The sequence below is a fragment of the Equus przewalskii genome, chromosome 7 (assembly GCF_037783145.1).
Source record: "Equus przewalskii isolate Varuska chromosome 7, EquPr2, whole genome shotgun sequence".
NCBI lineage: Eukaryota > Metazoa > Chordata > Mammalia > Perissodactyla > Equidae > Equus > Equus przewalskii.
In genome coordinates this window covers 64,145,857-64,169,952 of record NC_091837.1, presented here as the reverse complement: position 1 = coordinate 64,169,952, position 24,096 = coordinate 64,145,857, and the positions used below count along the sequence as shown (strand labels likewise).

At 37.8% G+C, this 24,096-nt stretch overlaps 1 protein-coding gene across 2 annotated transcripts in view; it reads left to right on the top strand.

Annotated features, from left to right (window-relative positions):
- RIT2 (Ras like without CAAX 2) overlaps positions 1-24,096 on the top strand; it is a 346,858-nt gene that overhangs the window by 155,084 nt on the left and 167,678 nt on the right. For both annotated transcript variants that reach the window (XM_070627577.1, XM_070627578.1), the window contains exon 4: positions 15,405-15,596. In XM_070627577.1, the coding sequence (XP_070483678.1) occupies positions 15,405-15,596 (192 nt within the window). The remainder of the gene's footprint in view (positions 1-15,404; positions 15,597-24,096) is intronic.

Genomic DNA, 24,096 nt, shown 5'->3' with positions numbered 1-24,096 from the left:
ATTTTGTCCCACTTGCTGATGCATTCTTCTGTATCATCTACTCTGCTATTGAGTCCCTCTAGTGAATTTTTCATTTCCGGTATTGTATTCTTTATTTCTGATTGCTTCTTTTTTATATTTTCTAATTCTTTGTTGAAGTTCTGAGTTCATCTGTTCTTCTCCTAAGATCAGTGAACATCCTTATGACTTTTTGTTTGAACTCTTTGTCAGGTAGATTGTTTAGTTCTGTTTCATTTAACTCTTTTTCTGGAGTTTTATCCTGTTCCCTTACTTGGAACCTATTCTTTTGCCTCCTCATTTTGCCTCATTCTCTCTGCTTATATCTGTATATTAGGTAGGTCAGCTATGTCTTCTGATCTTGGAGAAGTGGCCTTATGTAAGAGGTGCCTTATGAGGTCCAGCAGTATGCTTCCCTCTTGTCTCCAGTTCCAAATGTTCCAGGGGTGTCCCCTGTGTGGGCTATGTGTGTCCTTCTGTTGTGGCAGGGTTGCTCTTGCTGCAGGTTCCCAGGAAGGCTAGGCTGTCCCCCTAGCCAGCTGGTTGTAATGCTCAGGTTGGTATGGCTGCTGTGGACCCTTCAGTCACTTTATCAGGCATGGGGAGCCCCAGCACAGTTGGCATCAAGGTCTAATAGCACATTCCTGTTGCAGTTTTTCTGTTAAATGAATAGGCCCTGAGCATGGCTGGTTGCTAGACTCAGGGGCTTACAGTTGCTGTAGGGCTGCAGCCTGCAAGGCTCTTGTCAGCTCGCTCAGGATTGCAGCTGAGTGGAGCTTGCCCCAGGCACAGGAGCACCCAATTGTTTTAGGCTTTGGAAAGTGGGGCTGATCCCTTATGATGCTGTTTGAGAATCACATGCCTTCTGCAGCTGACAGGCCCCATGGCCAACATGTTCATACACTGTCAACAAAGTCCTTCCCCATACATGCTCCCTGACCCTAAAGTGTACCCAGTCACTCCACTGCAGAAGTCCCACACACTCCACCAACACCCCACACACTCCACCTGCTCCTCACGTATGCCCTGCCCCTGAAAGGTGGACCCACTTGCCTGGCAGCAGAGGATACAGGCACCCTGCCTATGAAAGCCCACATGTTGCCAAAGGACTTGCTGTTGGGTAGAGCCAGTCCCTAGGGCAGGCTGCCTGCCCTGGCTGAGCTGGATTAAATCAATACTCTAGAGGGTGGGGCACCCCCTGGGCTAACAGGCCAGGGGAGGAACTCCAATGGCATCTGCCAGCATCTGTGTCAGCATGCCTGTACGAGGTCACAGTAATGGCTGCCATCATTATCTCAGTTACTGTGGAGTTCCTGGAGAGGTCTCACCTCTCACCAAGATGCACCCAGAGCCTGTCAGCTGAGTGTCTTTTCACCAAAGGACAGTGCACCTTTCTTTCTGGTGATTTTAGGTTGCTTTCTAAATGGATGAATTTGTGTGTGGGCTGTTTAAGAGCTGGCTTTTTTCACCTCATGTCTGATAGCTTTTCTGGGGGTATTCCCTGTTGTTGTTAGTAGTCGGCAAAGCTAGATATGATGCTTGTCTCAGTTGTGCTGAGTCCAAAAGACGCTTATAGTGGTAATCCTTTCCCACTCACATCACCCAATCCTCCAGGGAAAGGTGCCTGCCTTAGGATTGCTCCTGGCTGGCGATGAAGTGCTGTGGCTTGTGAAGGTGGCTTTTTTTTTTTCTCTCAAGGAAGGAATTTCTTGCTCTTCCACCTCAATCAGAACTGTCCCTTGTTGTGGGAGTTCTTTTTATCCAGTTTTCAGTTCTCTCTCAGGGGTAACTGTTCCAGGGTAGTTGTAAATTGGTTGTGTTCATGGGAGGAGGTAAGTTCAGAGTCTTCTTATACTGCCATCTTGACATCAACTCCATCAAAATCAAGTGGAAACTTGGTTATCTGGTTAAATCTTCCTTCAGCAGCTTTGAAGGACAGTATTTGTAGGAGAGAGGAGGAAAGGACTTGCAAACTTTGGAAGTCCCAGCCAAGTGTTATACTCCCTACCGAATCTTGAAAACTAAGGGAGATATTTTATACTGTCATGTTGCTGTTCCCCACCTAAGACAGAAATCTCATGAAAAACAAGAGTTCTTGCTTATTAAGTTTCATTGCAAATATGTCTGGGACTAGCACTTATATCATCATATTTTCTGCATGTGTTGCTTGATTCCTTTGTTTTTATTTTCTCTCATTATCCTCCTCCCATTATTTTGTCCCCTTAGTCATACTCATCACATTATCTCCTTTATCATGTATAACTTTCAAATATAGAATTTCAAACATCTATTGTGTCAGGTGGAGCACAGTTGCTTTTTTTTCCTTTTTCTCTCACATCAATCATATTACCTTTGCGTTAAATACTGAACTCCTGGAATACCTTAGCGACCTGTATTTGAACGTCATTCTATTTATCTACTCTGCACCTCATGCTGGGTTTTGTTAACACAGGACAGTCTTCTACAACCATTGGAGTCCTCTGTCAGAGGCAGAGAACTCTTGGCATTGACCGCACCTTACATTTGCCTATCAAATAACAACATGGCCAATTCCTTGCCTCCTGAAGGGTTTTATTTATCCTATTACCTCCCTAAATAGTCACAATTACTTTTTCCTGGGTTCTCTGATAAGATTGGGTTAGCTTTTATTTTTCCCCAATGCATTTTTATCTGTTTGCAAATTTGTATAACTTCCTGAAATATTCCATTCATGTCTTGTTTGCTCTCTTTTCTATTCAATCTAGATCTGAGAAAATTGGATGCAACCCTAAAATATGTAGAGCAGGAAGCTTTGTGGTTAGTTGATAACTAAATCAGCCTTGCAGATGGATTTGATGTTCTCCAGAGCACATCTCCTACTTATCTTTTTTTCCTCTCCTACTTATCTGAATCCATGCTGGCCAGCCTACTGGCCACCATATTGCCAGGAGAGTAAAGCTCTTACTATCCCCTTCATCAGCCTCTCTGATATACCTCTGAGGTTCAAGCACATAAGACATAGTTTTAGAATCACTCTATAAGAGTGCTCTCCACATGGGCACTGTATATCAAAGCAGACATGTTTTCAGGGATTTTGCAAATAAAATTGGTGAACAACTTATTTAGTAATAAAACATTAAAATTAAATTTTGTTACTTTGGTTTCTATGAGGATGGAAAAAGAACAATAGGAGGGATATAGCTTGTATTTTTCAGTGGCGAGTCATTTTAGAACCAAACAGAGTATAAGGCATTTTTATATATAATGACATGTCCTATCATTTAATGTTCATATTGGTGGTATTAAAGAGGCATAGATTTTTCATATTCCAGATGAAGAAATAGATGCTTAGCAAAGTGAAGAAATTTGCCCAGCAAATTCAAAGTCATGTTTATGGGGCTCTCAAGTCATCTTTTCTTCATTATATCACCAGTACTCTGATCCTGATGCAGATTTGGAGTGATAAGACTACCACATGTAATATACAAAAATATAATTAAGTGTTATATTGATGATCTAAGTATGGTAATTAATGAAATATGGAGATCACAAAGTGGTGAAGATCAGGAAAAGTAGGAGGTCAGAAAAATTTGCAATATCTCCTACAAAAATTTGTAATATCTCCTCCTTTTCACTTCACTAGTCTAAAATTTCTGAGAATGATCCATATTCATGAGTTTCCTGAATTAAAAAAAAAAATACCCTCTTGTACTTTTCTTTGTTTCAAATACTTAAATGAGCTTCTCTAATATTACCCAATGTGACAGGAAATTTGGGTTATACTTTTGTTATGACAAAAGCTGGTTGGGAAATGGAAGTTTTATGCATCCTGAAAATTTTGCTAGTTCAATGCTAATGCACCTGATACTGTGATTTTAAAAGTTCATTCATGTATTAGTTAATTGACATATGATATGTCTAATATTATATATCAGACACTATTGTATGAAAGCTATATAAGAAAGAACACACTAGACAAGTCCCCTCCCTTATGGATCTTAGAGTCCAGCTGGGGTGTGACAGACACCTGTGCTGACACTGTCCGTTATGCGTTGTGATAGATTAGTCCAGGGCATCATGGCACTTTACCAGCCCCAAGGCGTCAGTGTATGCTGAAATCTGAAAGGCTAACAGGAGGTAGACTTCCACAAAAAAGGCAAGAGGGGAGGAGGTATTTGCTCGAGGGATGATGTAGGGGATTCCATTAGTACATTTACCATCTCAGCAGGATCTTCATTCATTTACCTCTGCCCTGCTCTACTCTCTTGCGAAGCAGTTCAGAATCACCTCAGCACCTGCTCTGCTTTCTTTCTGAAGTCCCCAGCCTCCACACTGGGATGTTCCCCAGCTAGATCTTCCGCCTTCCTTAACAGGATCAGCAGGGTTTTGATCAGGGGGAAAAAGCCATGGCTGCTAAGGTGGGGTAAAGGGGTGTCATTTGTCCTAGCTATTCCTTTATTTAGTTACTCAGATAACTGCCCCCTGCCCCACCCTTACTTTTTCTATATGTTGGTGACTCAGTGTTTGAAGATTCCTAAGTCTTCATTAGGAAACCTTTTAATAATCTTTCTTTTTTCTGTTTTCACCTTTCATTTTCTAGAAATTTTGAAGTACTATTGCCATCATTTTGTTTTCCATTGATACTATAGATATTTACAAAAATTCTGGGATTGCAGTTGCATTTTGAGGGGGAAAGGACAAAGGAATTGTCTACCATTTGAAAAGCACAGTTACAATTTTTATATGTTGCTGCAATATAGACAGTTTCAGAAAATGATCGCTTCAAATTTTTATACGTACTGGGTGCTAAAGTGAATTTTTAAAATAATAAAGTCTATACGTTATACACACATATATTAATATCTATGCTTTTTTACTGGCTATTGCAACTTACTAACAATTCACAAGAACTATTATCTTCCCCAGTGAATCTATTTTGAGGCATCTCACAAACAACAATATGACAGTAACTAACCTTGATAGTTTTCAAACTCAATTTTACTCATAATCTTCTCTTTCTCTGTTATTGCCATATTTTTCAGCTTTAACTTTATGCTATAAGCTGTTTCTTGGAATAATTGTAGCTGAATATTTAATTCTTAAGTTATCACATTTTGAATAGATAGATGAAAGTGATTCTAAAATTACGAAACTAATATTACCATGTTTTGTCTGTTAGTGAGGAACCGAGTATAAGAGTGCAATGAAACACAATTACTTCCGTGTAACCAAATTATTTGGTAGAGCACGGTTACTGTAGGAAGTTGAAATGATTTGGGGCAAATAATGATTTTTGTGCATTCAAAAAATTTTTTTAACATATTGTTATACAAAATTGCAGACACTTTAAAAAGAGAGATATTGGCTGATTTGAGGACAAATTCTGATTTTGCTTGTGCAGAATTTTCAGAACTGTTTCCTCCAAATTTTGCTAAATTAATCAAGGAAAATGTCTTTACAAAGTCTTGTAGTATTAGAAGCTTGCTTATTATCTCTACTCTAGAATACATACATTCTCCATAGAACAAGGACAACTATTTACTTATCTGAAATGGCATTTATCCATTCACAAAGCAGCAATTTAGTTAAATTTTTCACCTGTCCCAAATCTGGGCAATATAAACATTGAACACACTTTAAGCCTTCATGTCAACCCCCAGAATGTTTAAACTCTCCTTGATGTCACAAATCTAACTCACTTAAATAATAACTATATGAGAAAGATATAATTGCTAATTTTTAGGTTCATAAGTGATGAAAATATACAATACAGAATAATTATAAGGACTGGGTTTATTAGGCATAGATTAATGAAAGAATGTAATTGACTATGACGAGTGTGTGCAACTCAGGTCACTGAAGGAGAAGGGTGACTTCGTACACAGTATCAAAGTGATTGGAAGACTGAGTTTTTTGACCAGGCCATGTTTTAATTAGCTATGAGAAAATGATGTCATCACTATTTTTCTGGGCCTTGATTTTTCTCATCTGCAGAGTAAAAGGGTTGTAGCCAATAATCACTAAATGTTCTATTAGCTAGAAAAAGTTCAAGTGTGGGGAACAATGCGAAGGCACAAGAGTGAGAGGAGCCAACTAACGTCATCAAGGCTTGAGAGAAGTGACCCCATTAGAGTAGAGAGTGCCTATTCAGGATTAATTGGAGATAAAGCTGGATATGCAGCATGATATTAGATTATATAGGATCTTAAAATCAGGCAGATGGGTATGGATTTGATGTGAAAGCAAATAGGTACCATTGGACCTTTGGAGGCAGAAGAGCTGCATAATGAATGTAGTGCTTAAAGAAGATTAGTCAGACAGAGAAATAAATGAATGATGGATTGATTGGAAAAGAGAGAGCCTGGGGTTAAAGCAGCTGCCCAGCAGGCTGTAACTAAGCTGGAAAGAGAGGTATAACTAGCACTTTATGGGGGTCAGGAACCCTGTAATATCCACCTGGTTGTTAGAGAAAATTAGAGCTGGGCACTAGTTAAAATGTTAAAAACACATTCAATTCAGGAATATTGCATTAGGGGAAAAGAGACCACAGTATAGAACCAGGCTCAGTTCCAAATACAGCATGGGCAACAGGGAATTTATAGCCCAGGAGCAGGGTGAGGACAGCTGGATGGAAGATTGCTAGTAGGAAACATCAAGAGTGAGGGGCGATTCTGGCTAACCTGTCTTAACAGGATTCTTGCTGAAGGCAGGCCAGAGTGGTCAGACATCACCTGGAGGATGGTGGAGGTTGATAAACCCAGTTAGATATCAAGGATGGGAGATTCTGGCTAAACCAACTTAGCAGGATTCTTGCTAAAATTGGATAATGCAGAGACAAACATGAAAGTCCAAAAGTTGAGACCTAGTTGAGAATTTCAGGAGAGCCTAAGTAGAATTTGGTCAAGGAAAGAATCTTTGTCCTTGTAATTCTGATATTACAACGGACAGATACATCTTCTTTGGGCACCACTTTTCTTATTTGTGTGGTGAGGGAGTGCTGGCTTCTCACTAGTACAACTCTAAAATTTTAGGATTATCTGGAGACAAAGTATTCTAAGTATTACAAAACAAGATGATTTTGTTTTTACCTGGGTTGGAACCAAACAGTAATTTACTTTTTTCCATTTAGCCAATAGAAATATGAATTTTGTATGATAGCCTTTTTAGAGCATTTCATATATACATATTGTATATCATTTTTCTTTATTTATAGTATTATCCTATCATATGCTCTACATCAACTGTCAAATATAATTTTTCCATGAGGATTTTCTCATTCACTGTATTTTTGTTGGGATCATCCTTCCAGTATCACATTGGGAATGACTAAAATGGAGTGATGAAATCCTTTCATAATACAGTTATGCTGCCTTCTTCCAAGACGTGTTCCTGCAGGTTTTCTCAGCAGTAAAGCAGCTCCCACTATGAGTGACCTCCAGGATAAACAGGAAACCAGCTGTAATAAGAAATATCTTTTAGTGGATTTGTACCACCAGAGGCAGTCATGAAATTTTAAGTCTTTGGGGAAGTACAAGTCAAACAGATAGGGAGAGGCAAGCAGACTTCTATGGAAAAGAAATCTGATGCAAAGACAATAAGATTCATTTTTCCTCTCTCGTTAGAATAAGACAAATGATTGAAGGTAGAGAATGAAATAAGAAGCATTAAATTGCTTTTTAATTGATGCAGATGTCAGTAGGATGTGCATTTACATAAAAGTTAAACTAGACCTGGCCTTACTTGTATGAGAATGAGTAAATAACTAAAAGCTTTATTTATTTAGAGATTTGATTCCCTTTTCCTTTTATCTCTAGCCTCCAAACCTCACTCTCTTTAAAGTGCATATCATCCAGGGAATGGTAACATTACTCAAAAACATTTAGCTTAAAGTAAGTAATTAACCAAATGGTAATATAATTATCTATTGGGCTCTGATCCAGGCACCATCCCTAGTGCTTTGGAGAGTACAATGCTGAATAGTCCTTGTCTCAGGTAATTTAGAGTGTAGTGATGGGAATGAGAGCAGAGCCCATGAATCACAATACAAAGAAAGAGATGTAAGTGCCAAAATCTGAGAACAGTTAAGTATTGAGCGTGTTTGGCAAGAGGGAATAAAACTAGACTATAGCTATCAAAAACTATTTTCATAAAATCTCCTTTAAAACTGATAAATACACTCTTAACGGGACAAAGCTCCATATTCCAAAAAACAAAAATTGGCAAAAATAATCCCTGTCTCCCTAAACTGATTCAGACTAGTTAATTTTATTCCCTAATTCCTGTAGCTGTAATCAATCCAAAAGACTTGCCCCCTGATTGTGGCTTTCACCCCTGCCCCATTCAGAATTTATTCTTTCACGTAAAAGGTATTTCCAGTTACCTATGGATAGTTCCTTTTAGTTATCTAGTGTTGACTCTAACTAGACAAGTACAAATCTGTATGAGACATAACTGACCTTAAGTTGTATACTTTCTGAATCAACTTATTTCTGTTACTTCTGCTGTTTTCTGGACTCCACAGCTACAAAAACTGGAGCCACATTTAATTTAATTCTTCCTTTCCTTCGAAAGTCAGTGTAGTATGTGTCACTGATTTCCCAATTGGTAGCTCTAGGACTTTGGCCATATCATTTAGTTTCTCTATACTTCTATTTTTTCATATCTAACGTGGGAGCTCATAATATAACCACAGAGGTAGGGCATGTGCAAAAGCCCAACTTATCACCTAGAATGATTGATTGGACCATCAATAACATTTTTCCATTTCCTTTCTCTCTTAAGCCCAAACTGTTGGACATCAAGTCTTTCTTCCTTGAAATATTAGAAATAGTTCTCCTCTCTCCATCTCTCTGTATTGTGACCTCTCACTCAAGTATTTTTCCTATTCCTTCCCCCATGGAAACTCACTTCAGGATTACTGCAAAAGCCTGAAAGATTTTTTTCCATTCCTTAAACCTCTCTTCCCTATATTACTTCTACTGTTGCCAGACCAATTCTACTGAAATAGGGCTGCATATTACTTTCCTCCTGAAAATATTCTCTTCAATTCATGCCTTACTGTCACATCAAATCCAAAATCAGGTTGTCAGAGCTTTCAATAACCTGACTTCACTCAATAAGAGCAACATAGATGCCACCCACTTACATGAGCCATACTCCTGCTTCTTTCTGTAACAACATTTCCCATCTGAAGTACGTGTCCCAGTACCCCACCATGTCTCTCTCACTTTCTCCACAACCCCATACTTCATGCCACCTTGCACATCCATTACTGTCCAGTCTTGTGTCCCTCACTGGGGTCAGAATGCTTCCATAGTGACTTTGCTTCTGAGCAGAATTGTTACTGCCCCTTCCTCTGGGAGACCCATCCAGAGACCTCTCTTTGGAGTGCTCCTCACATGTGCTACTTGCTTCTATTTTGTGATTATACCATTTCAAATGGGCTGGCTTCATGGGCCTGGAATTTGCACAATTGCCCAGGGATCCATGCTCAGAAGGGCCCTGTACTTGGTTTAATGCTTTCCTGTTGTTGTCTTGAAATTCTTAATTTTTCAACAAGGGGCTCGACATTTTCGTTTTGCATTGGTCCCCAGAGATTATGTAGTCAGTCCTGCATTGCAACCTTAGTGTTTTTTGTTTGTTTGTTTTTCATTTTCAGTTGTATTGATGTAGGAGCTTTCACAGGAGTCATCTTCATTAAATCCAGAGTCCAGGTCATCTCCCAGTGTTTAACACCACACCAGAATCAGAGCCTTCCTAGTTTTTCAAACATTAAAATCAAAAGATTTTAACCATCTTCCTCAGTCTTAATAAACTCTTATTTCTGCAAATAACTTTTCTGTTATCTCACTTAAGCCTTGCAATAGCATCATTGAGTAAATCTACAGAAATGTTTAGCGAGACTTACATTGAAAAATGCATTCGCAGACTTAGTCTTAGGAAACCTGCTACTACAGATCGTGTTGACATTGAGGATATTGTCCTTTTTCTGAAGGCCCATAAGAGAAATTGCTTTCAGTTCTAAGTGTTTAGGGAGACTGTTATGTCACCTGATATATAAGTATGTCATTATTGACAGCAGGAGTGATGTAGTTGATCTTGTTTCCATTGTAGCTTTGCTTACCTAGAAGCTGATAGCCAGACTTGCAAATCAAACTCTGTGTTCTCACTTTATCTTAGTTTTGATGTTCTAATTTCTATTTGTTTTCTTCCATATTTATCCATATTTTGTTTTGTTAAGTGCATTATTTTAAGCCATCTCAAAACTTACATGCGTGTCGTCACATAGGAAGTGCTCAATAAATATTTGATGAATGAGTTAGGTAGGATTCCATGATTTACTGCATTCCTGAAAGCACATGAGTGTCAAATATTGAAAGATGATAGATAAATTTATAACCATGGAGATGGCTATGTCCTCTGAAAACTACAAAATAATATAAATTGCTTAACTATATTTTGTCTTTTAGACACAATCTTTGATAACATATTAGCATTTATAGAAGCTCTTTGTTCATTTCCATTTCAATTGAACATTCTTAAACTGCTTGAGGCATCAGATTGAGCCTGAAGAAACACCACTCCTACTGATTCCAATCTTTGTACTTTGCATAAATTCCAGTAAATTTGTGAAACCTACACTGTCCTCACTCTCATGCCATTTTTATTTTCTATTTTAAAAAAGTGTGCAAACAACAGCAACAACAACCATGTTGCTCCTCTGACAGCCCCCAAAAACTGAACTGTTGACTGGCATACAGACCCTAGATGTTTAACTGCCATGCAAATGCTGACTTTGGATCATTAAAGGTTGTTTCAGGGTGACAATACATAATCTTTGGAGGTGGGGTTGCATGAAAGTTGAGGAGCTCTTTACAAATAATAAATTTAAGAAAAAATAGCACACCTCATTTCTTCCGCCAAGCCCTCTTTGCCCGTCCCCATCTGTGAACCCCTATGGATCATTTGGCACTTAATTTAATTGCTCTCCGTTTGTTATATCCTGGCCTAGTTGTGTTTCTCCAACTAGGACAGGGACGTACTATTTTTTTACTTGTTGTATATCCCACCACAGGGTATAGTGTTAGCTGCCTGCCAGACATTTTTTTTTATTTACTTTTTTTGTAGTGGTAGGATAAATTTGGTGTGGCGATGTGGTTATGTGGGTATAGCAACCAGTATAGACAATGGTGTGGGTGTGTTGCACTAGGAGGCAGTTGAAGGCTGGTCTGACAGTAGTGCTAGTACATTTGGTAAATCGCAAGGCTTTCATACGATGCAGTACCACTAGTTGAATAAAATGGGGAGCTGGTTCAGTCCCTGTTTCGAATATCTACTCGAAATTATTACTCTGATGATCAAGAAATGGCATATGAAATCAATCAGCAATTCTTTCTTCAATTTCATAATTAAGAGAATTCTAACACTATTCTAATACAAGAAGCACATCAAAGGGCACTGATCAAGCTGCAGAGTTATACTCAGAATTGCTTGGAAGATATTAGAAATGCTTATGTTTGTAGCACCTTACACAGTGGGTCTGTTTCATAGATATTTTGCTACTTATGGATAGCAAATGGAATCTAGTTATGTTCCTGAATAATTAACCAACGAGTTTCATTTATAGCAGGAAGCAAATGAAGAAGATATTAATTAACATTCAGGATACACAGAACATAAAGCACAGGGATCTTTAATTCATGGGTGAATGACAACGGAAGCCACATGTTGAACATTGCATTTTTCCTTATAAAGTGATTTCAGTATCATATATCATTAAGTCGATACATAGCTGCAGAGCTTCTGCTCAATTCAATGGGCCCCACCAGCCTCCAGTGCATCTTTAAGTAAAACACATACTTACATATGTAGAGATATATATATATGCTGTGAGAAGAGTTGGTATGGATAAGGTCAGCTAAGAGGAAGTAGCCTCCCCACTCACTGGAATAACTTAATTATATCTGTTTAATTGGTGGAAAGAATCTCCTATTTGAAAAAAAAAACTTAGTAATTTTCTGATTAAGCATATTTGAGAAATACTTCCACATTTATATTTAATGCAGCTCAAAGAGGCTTTCATGCCTGTTCTCCCAGTGAAAGGTTATATTCTGCCGGATTTGTACCAGAGATAATAATAGGCTTAATTTGCACTGTATTTTAAAAATTCATCAAAGCGTTTTCACATCTGTTCTTACATTTGATCCTTTCTATAGCCCTGTAAATCAGGTTACGAGTGTGTCCTAATCCCTTTTTGACAAAGAAGGAAATTGAGGCTCTGAGGGTTTAGACGATTTGTCAGAAGACACGCTCTAAGTGAGTAACAGACCTGGAAGTCATGTACTATGACTCCCAGATTCTGTACTCAGGTTGTAAAGATGACTTTTGGACATAAACGGAGTTACGTGCCCCCACATAGAGGTACAAAAATAGTCAACCAAGGAGCTCTTTAAAATACTAATTCTAGAACCTCATACCTGGAAATTCCAATTGAGATCAGATGCAAGCCCTGGTATCTCTATTTAGAATATGACATATATGTGTATTTGAGTCTGGTTAACCAGCACTATTGGATATTCACTCATTTATGTATTTTCTCCATGAACTTTACCTTCGTATGCTTTGCTTGTCTTCCTAATAGATTGTTGGAAGTTTTCAAACTTATTAGTTTTTTTTCTACAGTGTAGGCATTGTCAAAGTAGTCAAATTTACTGCTTTATTTTGTGTCTCACATAGAAAGAACCTTCTCAGTCCAAATTTTTTTAAAAAATCTCCAATTCACAAATCAAAAGCTACTTCATTTCTTACAACAAAATAAAATCCATATCTAGAAGAAAATTCGTAAAGGAGTAATAACATAGAAGATGCTCAATATAACTAAAAAATAAAAGCAGATGAAAGGAACAAGATAATATATTTTTTACCCTAAATTTTATAAAAGGTAGAAAAATTTGATAAGCAGCATTGGCGAGAATGAGGGGACACAAGCACGTTTATATAGTGTTGAAGACAGTGTTACTGGCACAATGTCTTTGATGGTGAGTGACACTCTCCAAAGTAAAATGAATGTTCCTTTTGATCTAGCAATGCTACTTCTCAGGTGTATATAGATCCCTCTGGTGTAACATGTATGTTTAAAAATGTACATTTCAGCATTGTTTATAATAGGAATAAAAGGAGGAAATCAAAACGCCTGTTCATAGGCAACTAGTTAAATAAATTATAGTACATGCATAAAACGAATTTTGATACATCCATGGAAAAAAATAAGCAACATTTGCGTATGCTTCTATGGAATGGTCTCCAAGGTATATTAGGGCTATTAAATTTTAATTAAGGGTAAAAATAAAAATCGTATATATTATTTTCCCATTTGAGTTTGAAAAGGTGCATTAAGGTGGAATGTGAATGCCTATGCTTGTGAATACATAAACTATTTCTCCCAGGATAAAGAAACTATTAACTGTGGTGCATTTGGGAAGGAAAACTGGGAGTTTGAGGTAGGAAGAAAACTAAATTTTATATATTAATGTATCACAAATATTTTGCCATGTGTATGTATTTTCAATAAATAGTAGAGTAAAAATAAAGAATTTTAATACTTAAAATAATAATTGGCAAGTAGAGTGAACTGTAAATTGTAAAATCGATCTTCTCCACTTTGGTTTGCATTTTTGTTATGGTTTCAATCATATGCAACTATTGTAACAAATCCATTTTCTTGAAGATCATATATATTTCTATGATGATTGTATCATTTCTACTTGAAAAATTAATTATAAGTTTGGGAAACGTTAGTTAGCAATTTCAGCCCATACTTCTTTAGGCTATCCATATCAACTATGGGATTCTGATTAAGGCATAGGGTTTTCAAAGGCAGAGAATGTCAGAACAATGAGGAATCTCAGATATTTTATAATCTAACCTTGTTTTGGAGATGAAGAAACTCTGAGGTCTAGCAGGACTTTTTTTCTCCCATGTTGGTACATTTCACTCACATGGTGAAATTTAGGATTGAATTAAAGTAAAATGGAATACTAAGTACATTGATATAGTGAGAATCGAGAATATGAATTATTCAAACCAACACTACATTAGCTGGCTATCCATTCTTGCACAAGTCTTCTTTCCTCTCTGGGCTCTGGTTCTTGCAACTTTGAAATGATTGGTTGAACCCACTGATACTGTTTGCATCCATTCCATATTGACTAAAAGTAATTTGAGATTCACCCACTAACTCAGGACCTTATTAACTTTATTACTCTCTCTGGACTTGTAAGCCCACTTCTCCAGACTTTCTGCATCTATGTAAATGCTCCCATCCTTCAAAAGTCATCTTTAATCAAATTATCATTTCTTTAGACAGTTACTCTAAGCTGGGCATTTTAGTAATATTTGTAAACTCTTTACTGGGTAAAGAACTCACATCTTTTGAAAATCTTCAAACACAGCTCAAGCTCATGTGAATTTTGCTTCATTTGGTTACTTATTTCACAAATCGTCCAAGTCACAATATGTTCTTGTGCTGTCCTTTTATTGTTTAATATGGCTTGTTCCATAGCCAGAGTCTAAGTTTTATATTTCCTATCACACTGATCTCATTAGCCCTTGTAATTTGAACAATAGATCCAGAAAAATAAGTAATGAAAACAGATATTTCAGACTGAAAGGAAGGTTTCAGATTGCAATTCAGACCAAACATTGAATTTTCAATTACCAGGAAATTATAGTTAGGTGGAATACAACATGAAAAAGGTTGGAACGTTGGTATGTTGTGGAAGGTGACCCTGTCTTTCTCTGCAGAGAGATAAAAGGATGAAGGAGTTAACAGAATGTAGAAATGGCCCCATGATTCAGCAATCAAAATCCCTCTGTTTATACCCTTTAGTGAGACAAATCTAAGAATACTCAAACATACAACTGGGTCTAAGATTATTTATGCTAATAACCTCCTCCATTCACAAGGATAATCAAAGTTAAATTCCAATTTGTTTTCATATTTTTCAGGAGAAAATTAGTTCCTTTAGGTCTTGATGTTTGCAATATACAAATTTTATATTTTGTTTCCTAATATTAGGTCATTAAGTAGAAAACTATTAAAAGTGTACTATATATATATATATATATAATCCCCAAGAGTTCATGAGTAAATCTACTATTTAACATATCTCCCCCAAGATATCTTAAATCAAATCTCCTATGATTTAAGATCAACACTCTGAATAATTGAAAACACTCAAATTTCATATGTTACCTTTAGACCTCAATATTGCTTTTCTATATGTAAAGCCCATAAACACACTTTTAGATAATTCCTACCCAAACAACTTAGTCTCATAATTTGTCTGCATTTGACCTTTAATTTTATAGATGTTTGTGTTGGCTTCATTGGTTTTAAATTATATAACGACTTTGCTCTTTTCCTGCAGGCGGAATTCACAGCCATGAGGGAGCAGTATATGCGAGGTGGGGAAGGATTCATTATCTGCTACTCCGTCACTGACCGCCAATCATTCCAGGAGGCTGCCAAGTTTAAAGAGCTCATTTTTCAGGTCCGCCACACCTATGAAATTCCCCTGGTGCTGGTGGGAAACAAAATTGACCTGGAACAGTTCCGTCAGGTGAGTGCCAGTTTTATCTGTTAGCTTCTGTGTTTTCCTCCAAGAATATGTAGTACCAAGTATGGCTGCTTTCCAAGGTTCGTGCTGAGCATTATGAGAAAGGATACACATGATTTTTTTTTTAAAGATTTTATTTTTTTCCTTTTTCTCCCCAAGGCCCCCTGGTACGTAGTTGTATATCCTTCGTTGTGGATCCTTCTAGTTGTGGCATGTGGGACGCTGCCTCAGTGTGGTTTGATGAGCAGTGCCATATCTGCGCCCAGGATTCGAACCAACAAAACACTGGGCCACCTGTAGCGGAGAGCATGAACTTAATCACTCAGCCACAGGGCCAGCCCCAGGATATACATGATTTTTCTAAGAAATCTTTGAGGTCCTGTGGTAGATTGTGTTAGTTACCACATTATATGCCATCTCATATGCTACTTTGCAGTGCTCTTACCACTCTCCCATCAAGAGGCAGTCTGCTTCTCTCATCTCCTTGGATTTGGGCTGGCTCTGTGACTTGTTCTGAGCAGTAGGCTACAGCAGAAGTGATGCTGTATAACTTCTAAGGTTAAGCCTTAAGAATTCCTGAGGTTCTGCCTTTGCCATTTGACATACTCACTCTTATGGCCCAGCCACCATGTAAAGAAACTCAAGTTAACCGTGTGGAGAGCCATGAGGATAAAGTAATGCCCAGCCTCACATCTGTTCCTGCCAAGGCACCACACATGTGGGCAAACCCATTTTGCATGATCCAGCACCAGCCACCATCTGACTGTAGCATCACTATATACCCTAGCCAATCTACGTGGAACAGAGAAATTTCCCAGCTGAGCCTTTTCTGGATTTTTGATCCACAGAATCATGGGCAAATAAAATAGAATTGTTTAAACCACCATGTTTTGGAGTAATTTTTCATGCAGCAATAGACAATAAAAACAAGCCCCTTTCTACCTTCCAGAATTGGAACAAGCTACTATTACTCAGGTTGAATAAAAAATGACTCCCATATACCACCAATCTGCTTCAAGCTCCTCTTGCTGTACCACTATGTTCCTCAGTCTCACAATTTCTCCAAACAAACAGAATTGGTCAGGAGGAAACTATGTCTAGTTTAGACTGATTTATTACCAGATTTCTCATCTGGTCGGACACTACCAGGACTTGATGGACAAACTATGATGTCCCCATCTCTGAGATCCCTAAAGAGTTATCCTTAGTACTCCTAAAGAAACTAAAAGACAAAAACCTTGTTCAGGGACCAAGAAAATCACCTACAATTCCGTTGCCATGACTCACTTTGTATAACGTTGTATTACTGAGAAGTTGCATGCAAATCAAATTTTTGTAAATCAGATTCTCTAAATCGAGTGGCTTAGTTATAATTTCAGATGCTTCATCTTTATTTACAGTGACCTTAAATTTGAACTGGATTTTAATAGTCTGTTATTCCAGTTAATGATTTATTTTTAGACTGCTTAAAGTAACCTGCTATAAAATAAAACCTTTTACTAAGGTAGCAATCTTCACTGAAATAGTTTCTTCTATTTTAAATGTTTCACATATTTGGGGTTTTTGTATCTAATGCAGTTTAAGTTTTATTAAAGTGAGAAGATCTCATATAAAGCTAATATTTATAAATCTATGCTTAACACAGAAACATGTTCCTATGATTTAGTGCAATGCATCTTGTGGCGACATTTGTGGTATATTTTATTTGACAGTCTTAGTCTCTTAAAGTGGCAGTGAACTTCTTTTAGGAGCTATAATATTTGTCTCCTCTGCACCTGGTCTGCTGTCTTGCTTTCTTGTTTCTCTTTCTCCAAAGCAATGTGTGGTATGATATGGTTACATTACTATGGGTTAGGAGTTCAAGTTAATCTCACTAACTAAATCCGAATCTATTCTCGGATGCTTGACAGAAAGGAAGAAGAGAGGGATAGGTCTAGTGGTGAGCCCTTCAATACTCCTCTGAAGAGTGGGGATGCTTTACTTTTGGGGGTACTTCTGGGAAGTGGCATGAGGAAGCACCCTGAGATGCAAGTGTACTGTCAGTGATCACATGACCAACTTTGGTGCACTTCTCAGAATTCCTAACCTTTAAATGGCTGTTAGCCAAGAGAGCTATAATTGATGACAGTGAATTTGAAAACATTAGGGAAACTTCTTCAAGCAAAAATTAATCAGATTCTTTCTAGAATGATTGCTTCTCATGATTCCAACACTGGCTGGCATTGACTTTCTCCTCATCCTCCTGGCCCTGCCTCTACTTTCCTAGGCTCAAAGGTGTTCCTTAGCATCTCATAAAGGGATGTCCAAAATGACCCCTATCTCAGCCTGGGTAACTGCAGATTAGCAGTGATGCGAATCCCAAGCATCACAAATGTCACCGAAAAGAATATTCCTCAAAAAGGCCTTAAACTGAGTAATTTACCAGATTTGACAGACTGTTCCTTTTAGATAAAAGCAAGTAAACAAGATAGTCACAGAAAGTGCAAAAGCCATGAAAACTCAAATTACAATCTTTTTAAAAATGCTCATGTACCAACGTCTCCAATAATGAAGTGTTGATATGCAAATTTGGCTTCTGGCTGTGGTGTTTGTAATAGAAATAATTGTTCCTATAATTGGAGAGTGGTTTTTCCCTTTCAAAATGCTTTCAATTCACACTTTATTTTAATCCTGTAACTGCCCTGTGTAGTCGTATGGCAAGCATTTGATGGATGAGGATATTTGAGAAATGAATATACTGATAGAAATTGAGTTTAAGAAGCTATTGCTATTAGTGACAAAATTAAGACTAAAACCCAGATCACATGTACTCCTTTTATTGCGTCAGTATTTAAAGGTATAAGTCTCTGGTTTTCTTCATTAAAAACAACAACAACAAAGATGCTGACACCTGAGAGTAAACTCTGAAAGACCCTGAGAGAAATCTTGCTGGTGCTTTTGTTCAGTGCTGAGAGGCAAAGCAACAGGATTCTCGCTGGGCAGCTCTTCCTCCTCAGTCTACGTTGAAAGAGATTGAAAGGACAGCATGCTGATGACAAAAGTTGTTTCTTATATTTGTTTGTTGGAATAGGTGCCTGCATCCTTAATGCATTTTGCTGAATCTCAAGTCTCAAATTCCACCAAGAAAAATAAGCAATGAGTTTTAGCCTCTGGTATTTTTATCATCATTCGCGTCTTTGAGCTAAAATATCTAAGGGCTCTGTTTAAAGTATACTTTTTACCTGGGAACAATATTAATTTTGATGCTGATGATGCTGATGATGCATTTAGTAGTTGCAAGGCTCTGTGCCAGGCACTTAACACACATAATTGTATTCATTCCTCATCACAAGCCGGTGAATAAGCTCCTTTATGATACCTATTTATCTACGAGTCAACTGAAGCTTTAATACATTAAATAACTTGCTTGAGGTCACACAGCTAGTTAGGGCTGAGAGACAATACCCAGTATGTTGTGATTTGAAATCTCACTATGTTCTATGGCAGCCTGCAAACCATTGTTATTTTTCATGAATTAGTTTTTATATCAGATTCAGGATCTTCACATGCTCCTCAGAGAATGGAACATAAGCAATTGCACTTTACTGGCAATTTGGAGCAGGAAGGATCAGAATGATAACCCTGCCTGTGGAGTGAGAAGGTCCAGGCCCTTGACAAGCTAGTAATAGCCACAATTTTGGGGGAAGAGTGTGAGGAAAAATAAGAGTAAGGAAATAAGGTTCAAAACTACTGACAGGCACTGTTTTCTAATCAGCTGAACAATTTTGTCCGGAGTCCATCTCGACTATTCTAAAGCCTTTTTTAAATTCCTGGACAATATTAGATCCCTGAGTTTCCATGGTCTTTGTCCCTATTAATCATTTCTCTGCTGTCATGCTGAGGAGTGGATGGGGATAATTCCTATTTTTTGTTTTTCAAAACCCTGACCAACTGCGCAAAGTAAAAATGGTGCTATGAATGGAAAGAAGTTCAGGGGTTTTGGAACTAGATTAGAAAACTTTTATGTCAGTGGCAGACCACAAACTGTTTTATTCTGAAGATAGACCATGACAAACCCCTCAGTGCTGCCAGTCTACTTGCAGCTTAATACTCAGCTTGAAGCCTTGGATCTCAGCTTTCCACTGCCTGAGTAACTCTTTGAATGCTGACTTGAGATTGTGAAAAACTCTTTGTTTATTTTTCAGTGAAACATCTAATGAAAATAGTTTCATTCCTTTATTGAGAGAGGCATACAAAAGCTGTGGCGATCAGGAATTGCTGTATTGAGAAATAGAGCAGCTATTTAGAGTCATATCAAGCATTTACTTATCTGTACAGAGTGGTGGCAGCTTTGGAGTACAGTAGAGAAATAAGGAAGTCAGTCTCTGTTCTCAAGAACTTTCCTGTCTCCTCAGAAAGGCAGGAAACCATACTAAACAAAACTAAATGTTGAGAAATATGGCACTGTTCATAAGTCTAATTGTCAAAAACCAGGGAAGATCAATGTGGGCGGCATATTTGAGGAAGGAAGTTGCCTAATGGAGAAGCATCCTGACCAGGTCGGAAGGACCAAGTGAACAGCAACAGTTCCTTTAGGAAGGACCAGAAAGAGTGAATCCAGAGAACAGGAGACGAATTGTGGGACTGTGAGTGTGCACAAGCAATGGAGTGCTTGGGGGAGCTGGGAAGACCAGCCTGCCTAGTACGTACATATCAAGCATCCTCAGAATAATTTTGTAGACAGGGCTTGCCTTGAAGACACACTTATTCAAACACAAACCATAAATACATACCAGAGTATATTGGATATGCTGTAATGCAGTAATTAATTGCAAATACCTCTCAAATTTAAAAAATGAAAAATAATAATACTTTAATCTTCTTTCATCATCACTATGTCAGGAAATTCGTATAAATACTTTTTACTAAGGATGAGTTTATTTTTTAAAGGAAAAAAAAAGCTTGGTAATTCACCCAATATTATGGGGATAAATACCCAAATTTAACTGCCAATTATTTAGGCCTGGTTATCCTTTCCATACCATTTTCTTTATATGCTATTTCATTTATTAAAAAATATGACCATATTGACTCCAATTAAGATGGAAAACAAAACAAAACAAAACAAACCACAGAGTTTTATGTAATTTATCCACACTGGTAGGTTGTGGAGCTATATTTTAACCCAACTCAGTTTTCTGACTCTTACATAATTTTTTTTCCCTGCCATCATTTTTTTTATTCAATTTCTTTACAAATATTTAATAATCACTCAATGGGGTAACAGACACTGTTTTAGAATCTGGTTGTTCAAGAGCAACCATGACAGGGGCCAGCCCAGTGGTGCAGTGGTTAAGTGCGCATGTTCCGCTTCTCGGTGGTCCAGGGTTCGCCGGTTCAGATCCTGGGTGCGGACATGGCACCTCTTGGCACACCATGCTGTGGTAGGCGTCCCACATATAAAGTAGAGGAAAATGGGCACGGATGTTAGCTCATCCGTCATCCGCTGTGAGTAAAACTGTATACACATCTATACATTTATGCATATACATACACATACATGTGCAGAGAAATTATTTAAAATATTTGAGCAAAGTGGTGGCATGAACGCATTTTCATCTTCAGGCTAGCTGTTGGGTGGAGCAAGAATAGAAGCAGGAAGACCAATTGGGAGACTTAGACATCAGGATGAGGAATGGTGGTACTTGGGTGAAAGCAATAGCACTAACTACTCACGGATTCCACACTCATGCAGCACATTGACAGGATGACAGGTGACAAAATTACAGTGAGGTCTGGAGACTCGTCATGTAGGGACAAACTCTGCTACATTTCTCAGGTCATCATTGCATTAACACACAATACAATGAATTTCCTTGATGGACTTCTCAAGACATGGTTAAGAAATATAGTTTGTAAATATATTTCAGAAAGTAACAAGGTATATGGTCAAAAGAATCAGAGAGTCTTGAGTTTGAATCTTTACTGAGACAATTACTGTGTCCTGGGACAAATCAGTGGTAGACGTAAGATGAACACCCAAATTCTCCTTCAAAGAAGTTCTTCATGCCCTGAATGGAGGTAGGAGGTGTAATCAGAAGACAGCTTCTCACTGTTAAATGCTTCAGGGCCAGCCTCAGCTACACAAAGTATCCTTACCCGAGGTCCTACTTTTCCTGAGGAAATCCATTTCCGTTGGGATGTTGGCATAAATGTCCAGCCACTGCAGCCCAATGTGAAACACTATGACAAGCAAATATTTCTCCAGATCCCCTTGCTGCTGTGGCAAAGACTCTGTCAGGCTTCCATTGTGGTTCAAGTTCTCTCTCTGCCAAATCTGGCTTCCTTCTCCTTCTTTTCACACACTGATCCCTGATAAATATCATGCACTCCAAATTCCCAGTGTCTGCTTCTGTAGAATGGGTATAATAATACATCTTTCATAGGTTATAAGGTAGGGTAGATGAGATAATGTCAGTAGATTATCTAGCATAGTGCTTGGCACATAGTAGGGACTCAAATATTAGATCCTATCATCCTCATCCCTCACCTGGATTGTTGTGATAGCCTTTGGGTATCATTATGTTCTAATCTGCTGTTTGACAAGTTAGAGACTAGCAAATCAAAAGTAGAAGAACTGTATGGAAAGGAAGAGGAATTAAATTTGGGTGAAGGCCCAGGGAGCTTTCTGGTGAGCAAAGTGTATAGATTCAGTGCTTGGATTTTGCAAAATCAATTTTGAAATTATTTTCCTAATTTTCAGGTGTGAAACATAGAATAGTGGTTCTGAAGTACCTGAATTCTGAACAACAGAGCTTTGTAGAAATCAATGCTTTCTTCTATTAGTTCATGAACTAAGCAAAAGTGAGTAATCTGGAGACAGATGAAAAAGACATAAAAAAGATTGGCCATTCCAAAAAGGCAAAACTAATATTTACACGTATGGACCAACTCAGCCTGGATGAGACCTGTGGTTCTCAAAATGTGGTCCTCCAACCAGAAGACTCAGTATCACCTGGAAACTTTGTTAAAAACGCAAACTCTCAGGCCTCATCCTAGTCCTACTAAATCAGAAGCCCAGGGAGTAGGCACGGCAATCTATTTTAAGCAATCTCTGGGTGATTCTGAAGCATGTCAAAGATAGAGAACCACCAAGCTAGAATATAGATGATAGGATAGGAATGGTACATTTATCCTTTAGAACATATAGGAGAGAGCCTAGACCCTACAAGCACTTCAAAGGTCTTCTAGGAAATATTTGAGATCTAAAAGAAAAAACACACACGCGCACACATACACACATGCACATGTGCACACATTTAAAATATAAAAATAATTTTAAAAATAAAAATTAATGCTTATATAAAAACAGTCATGAAAATATTACAGATTAAATCCAGCTCTCCAGGAAAATGCGTCATAAAAAAGATCTAAATTTCCCTGTCTGTACATCTGTGCACCTACAACTGACCGGGCTTCCATTTGACAGTATCGTGTTTCGTGGAAGCAGAGGTTGTGTCTGCTCTGTTTGAACTGACATCGTAACCGTTTGCTTCCCTTCCTTATTTAAGTGGTGTTACACTGAATTGTTTGGTTTTCATGGATCATTGACCACATTTGTAAAATTGACAAGTCAGTGAAAGCTTCTAGAAATAAGCTAGTTCCTTTTTAAGGAAAAAAGGAAAGAAAAGTGGTATGGGGAATAAAATTGGTTCCTTGAAATGAAATCCAAGATTACAAAATTGCTCTGATCTCTTAATTTTTCAAACCAGTCACTTAAAGGAGCTGCCCAAAAGGAAATAAATACTGAGTGGGTGAAGTTTTAAATTTATTTATCCCAAGATTTCAGCCCTCCATGCCCTTTCTTACGTATCCTGGCCAGCCCAAACTCTGACATTTGTAAGAATTTTTTCTCAATTCTCAGTCAGGCTTCTGGCTGTACTTAATAAACCTGTGTGTGTGTGTGCATGCACACATACATGTACAAGTACAGGCATCTCAGAGACCAAGGCAATCCTGTAAATCTAAAAGAATGATATCTATCGGTTGAATTACAGATACTCTGAAAGAGGAACACTTGCTATTTGTACACTGGGAATTTTTTAACTTTATTCAACCGCATGTTTAGGAAATTATATAATTCATCCTGATTTTAAACTTTTTATTTTGAAATAATTATAGAGACACAGGAAGTTGCAAAGAAATGTGTAGAAAGCCTTGTGCACACTTGTCTCAGCATCCCCAGTGTTAACAACTTACAGAACTATAGAGTAATATCAAAAACAAGAAATTTACATTGGTTCAATCCATAGAGTTTATTAAATTTCACCAGTTACACATATATTCATTCATGTGTGCATGTGTATAATTCTATGTGATTCTATCACATATGTAGCTTACATACTCACCACCACAATCAAGATACCTAACTGTGACGTTACCATAAGACTCCTCGTGTTCTTCCTTATGGTCATATCCACCCCTTTCCCATTCCAATCCCTAACTCCTGGCAAACACTAGTCAG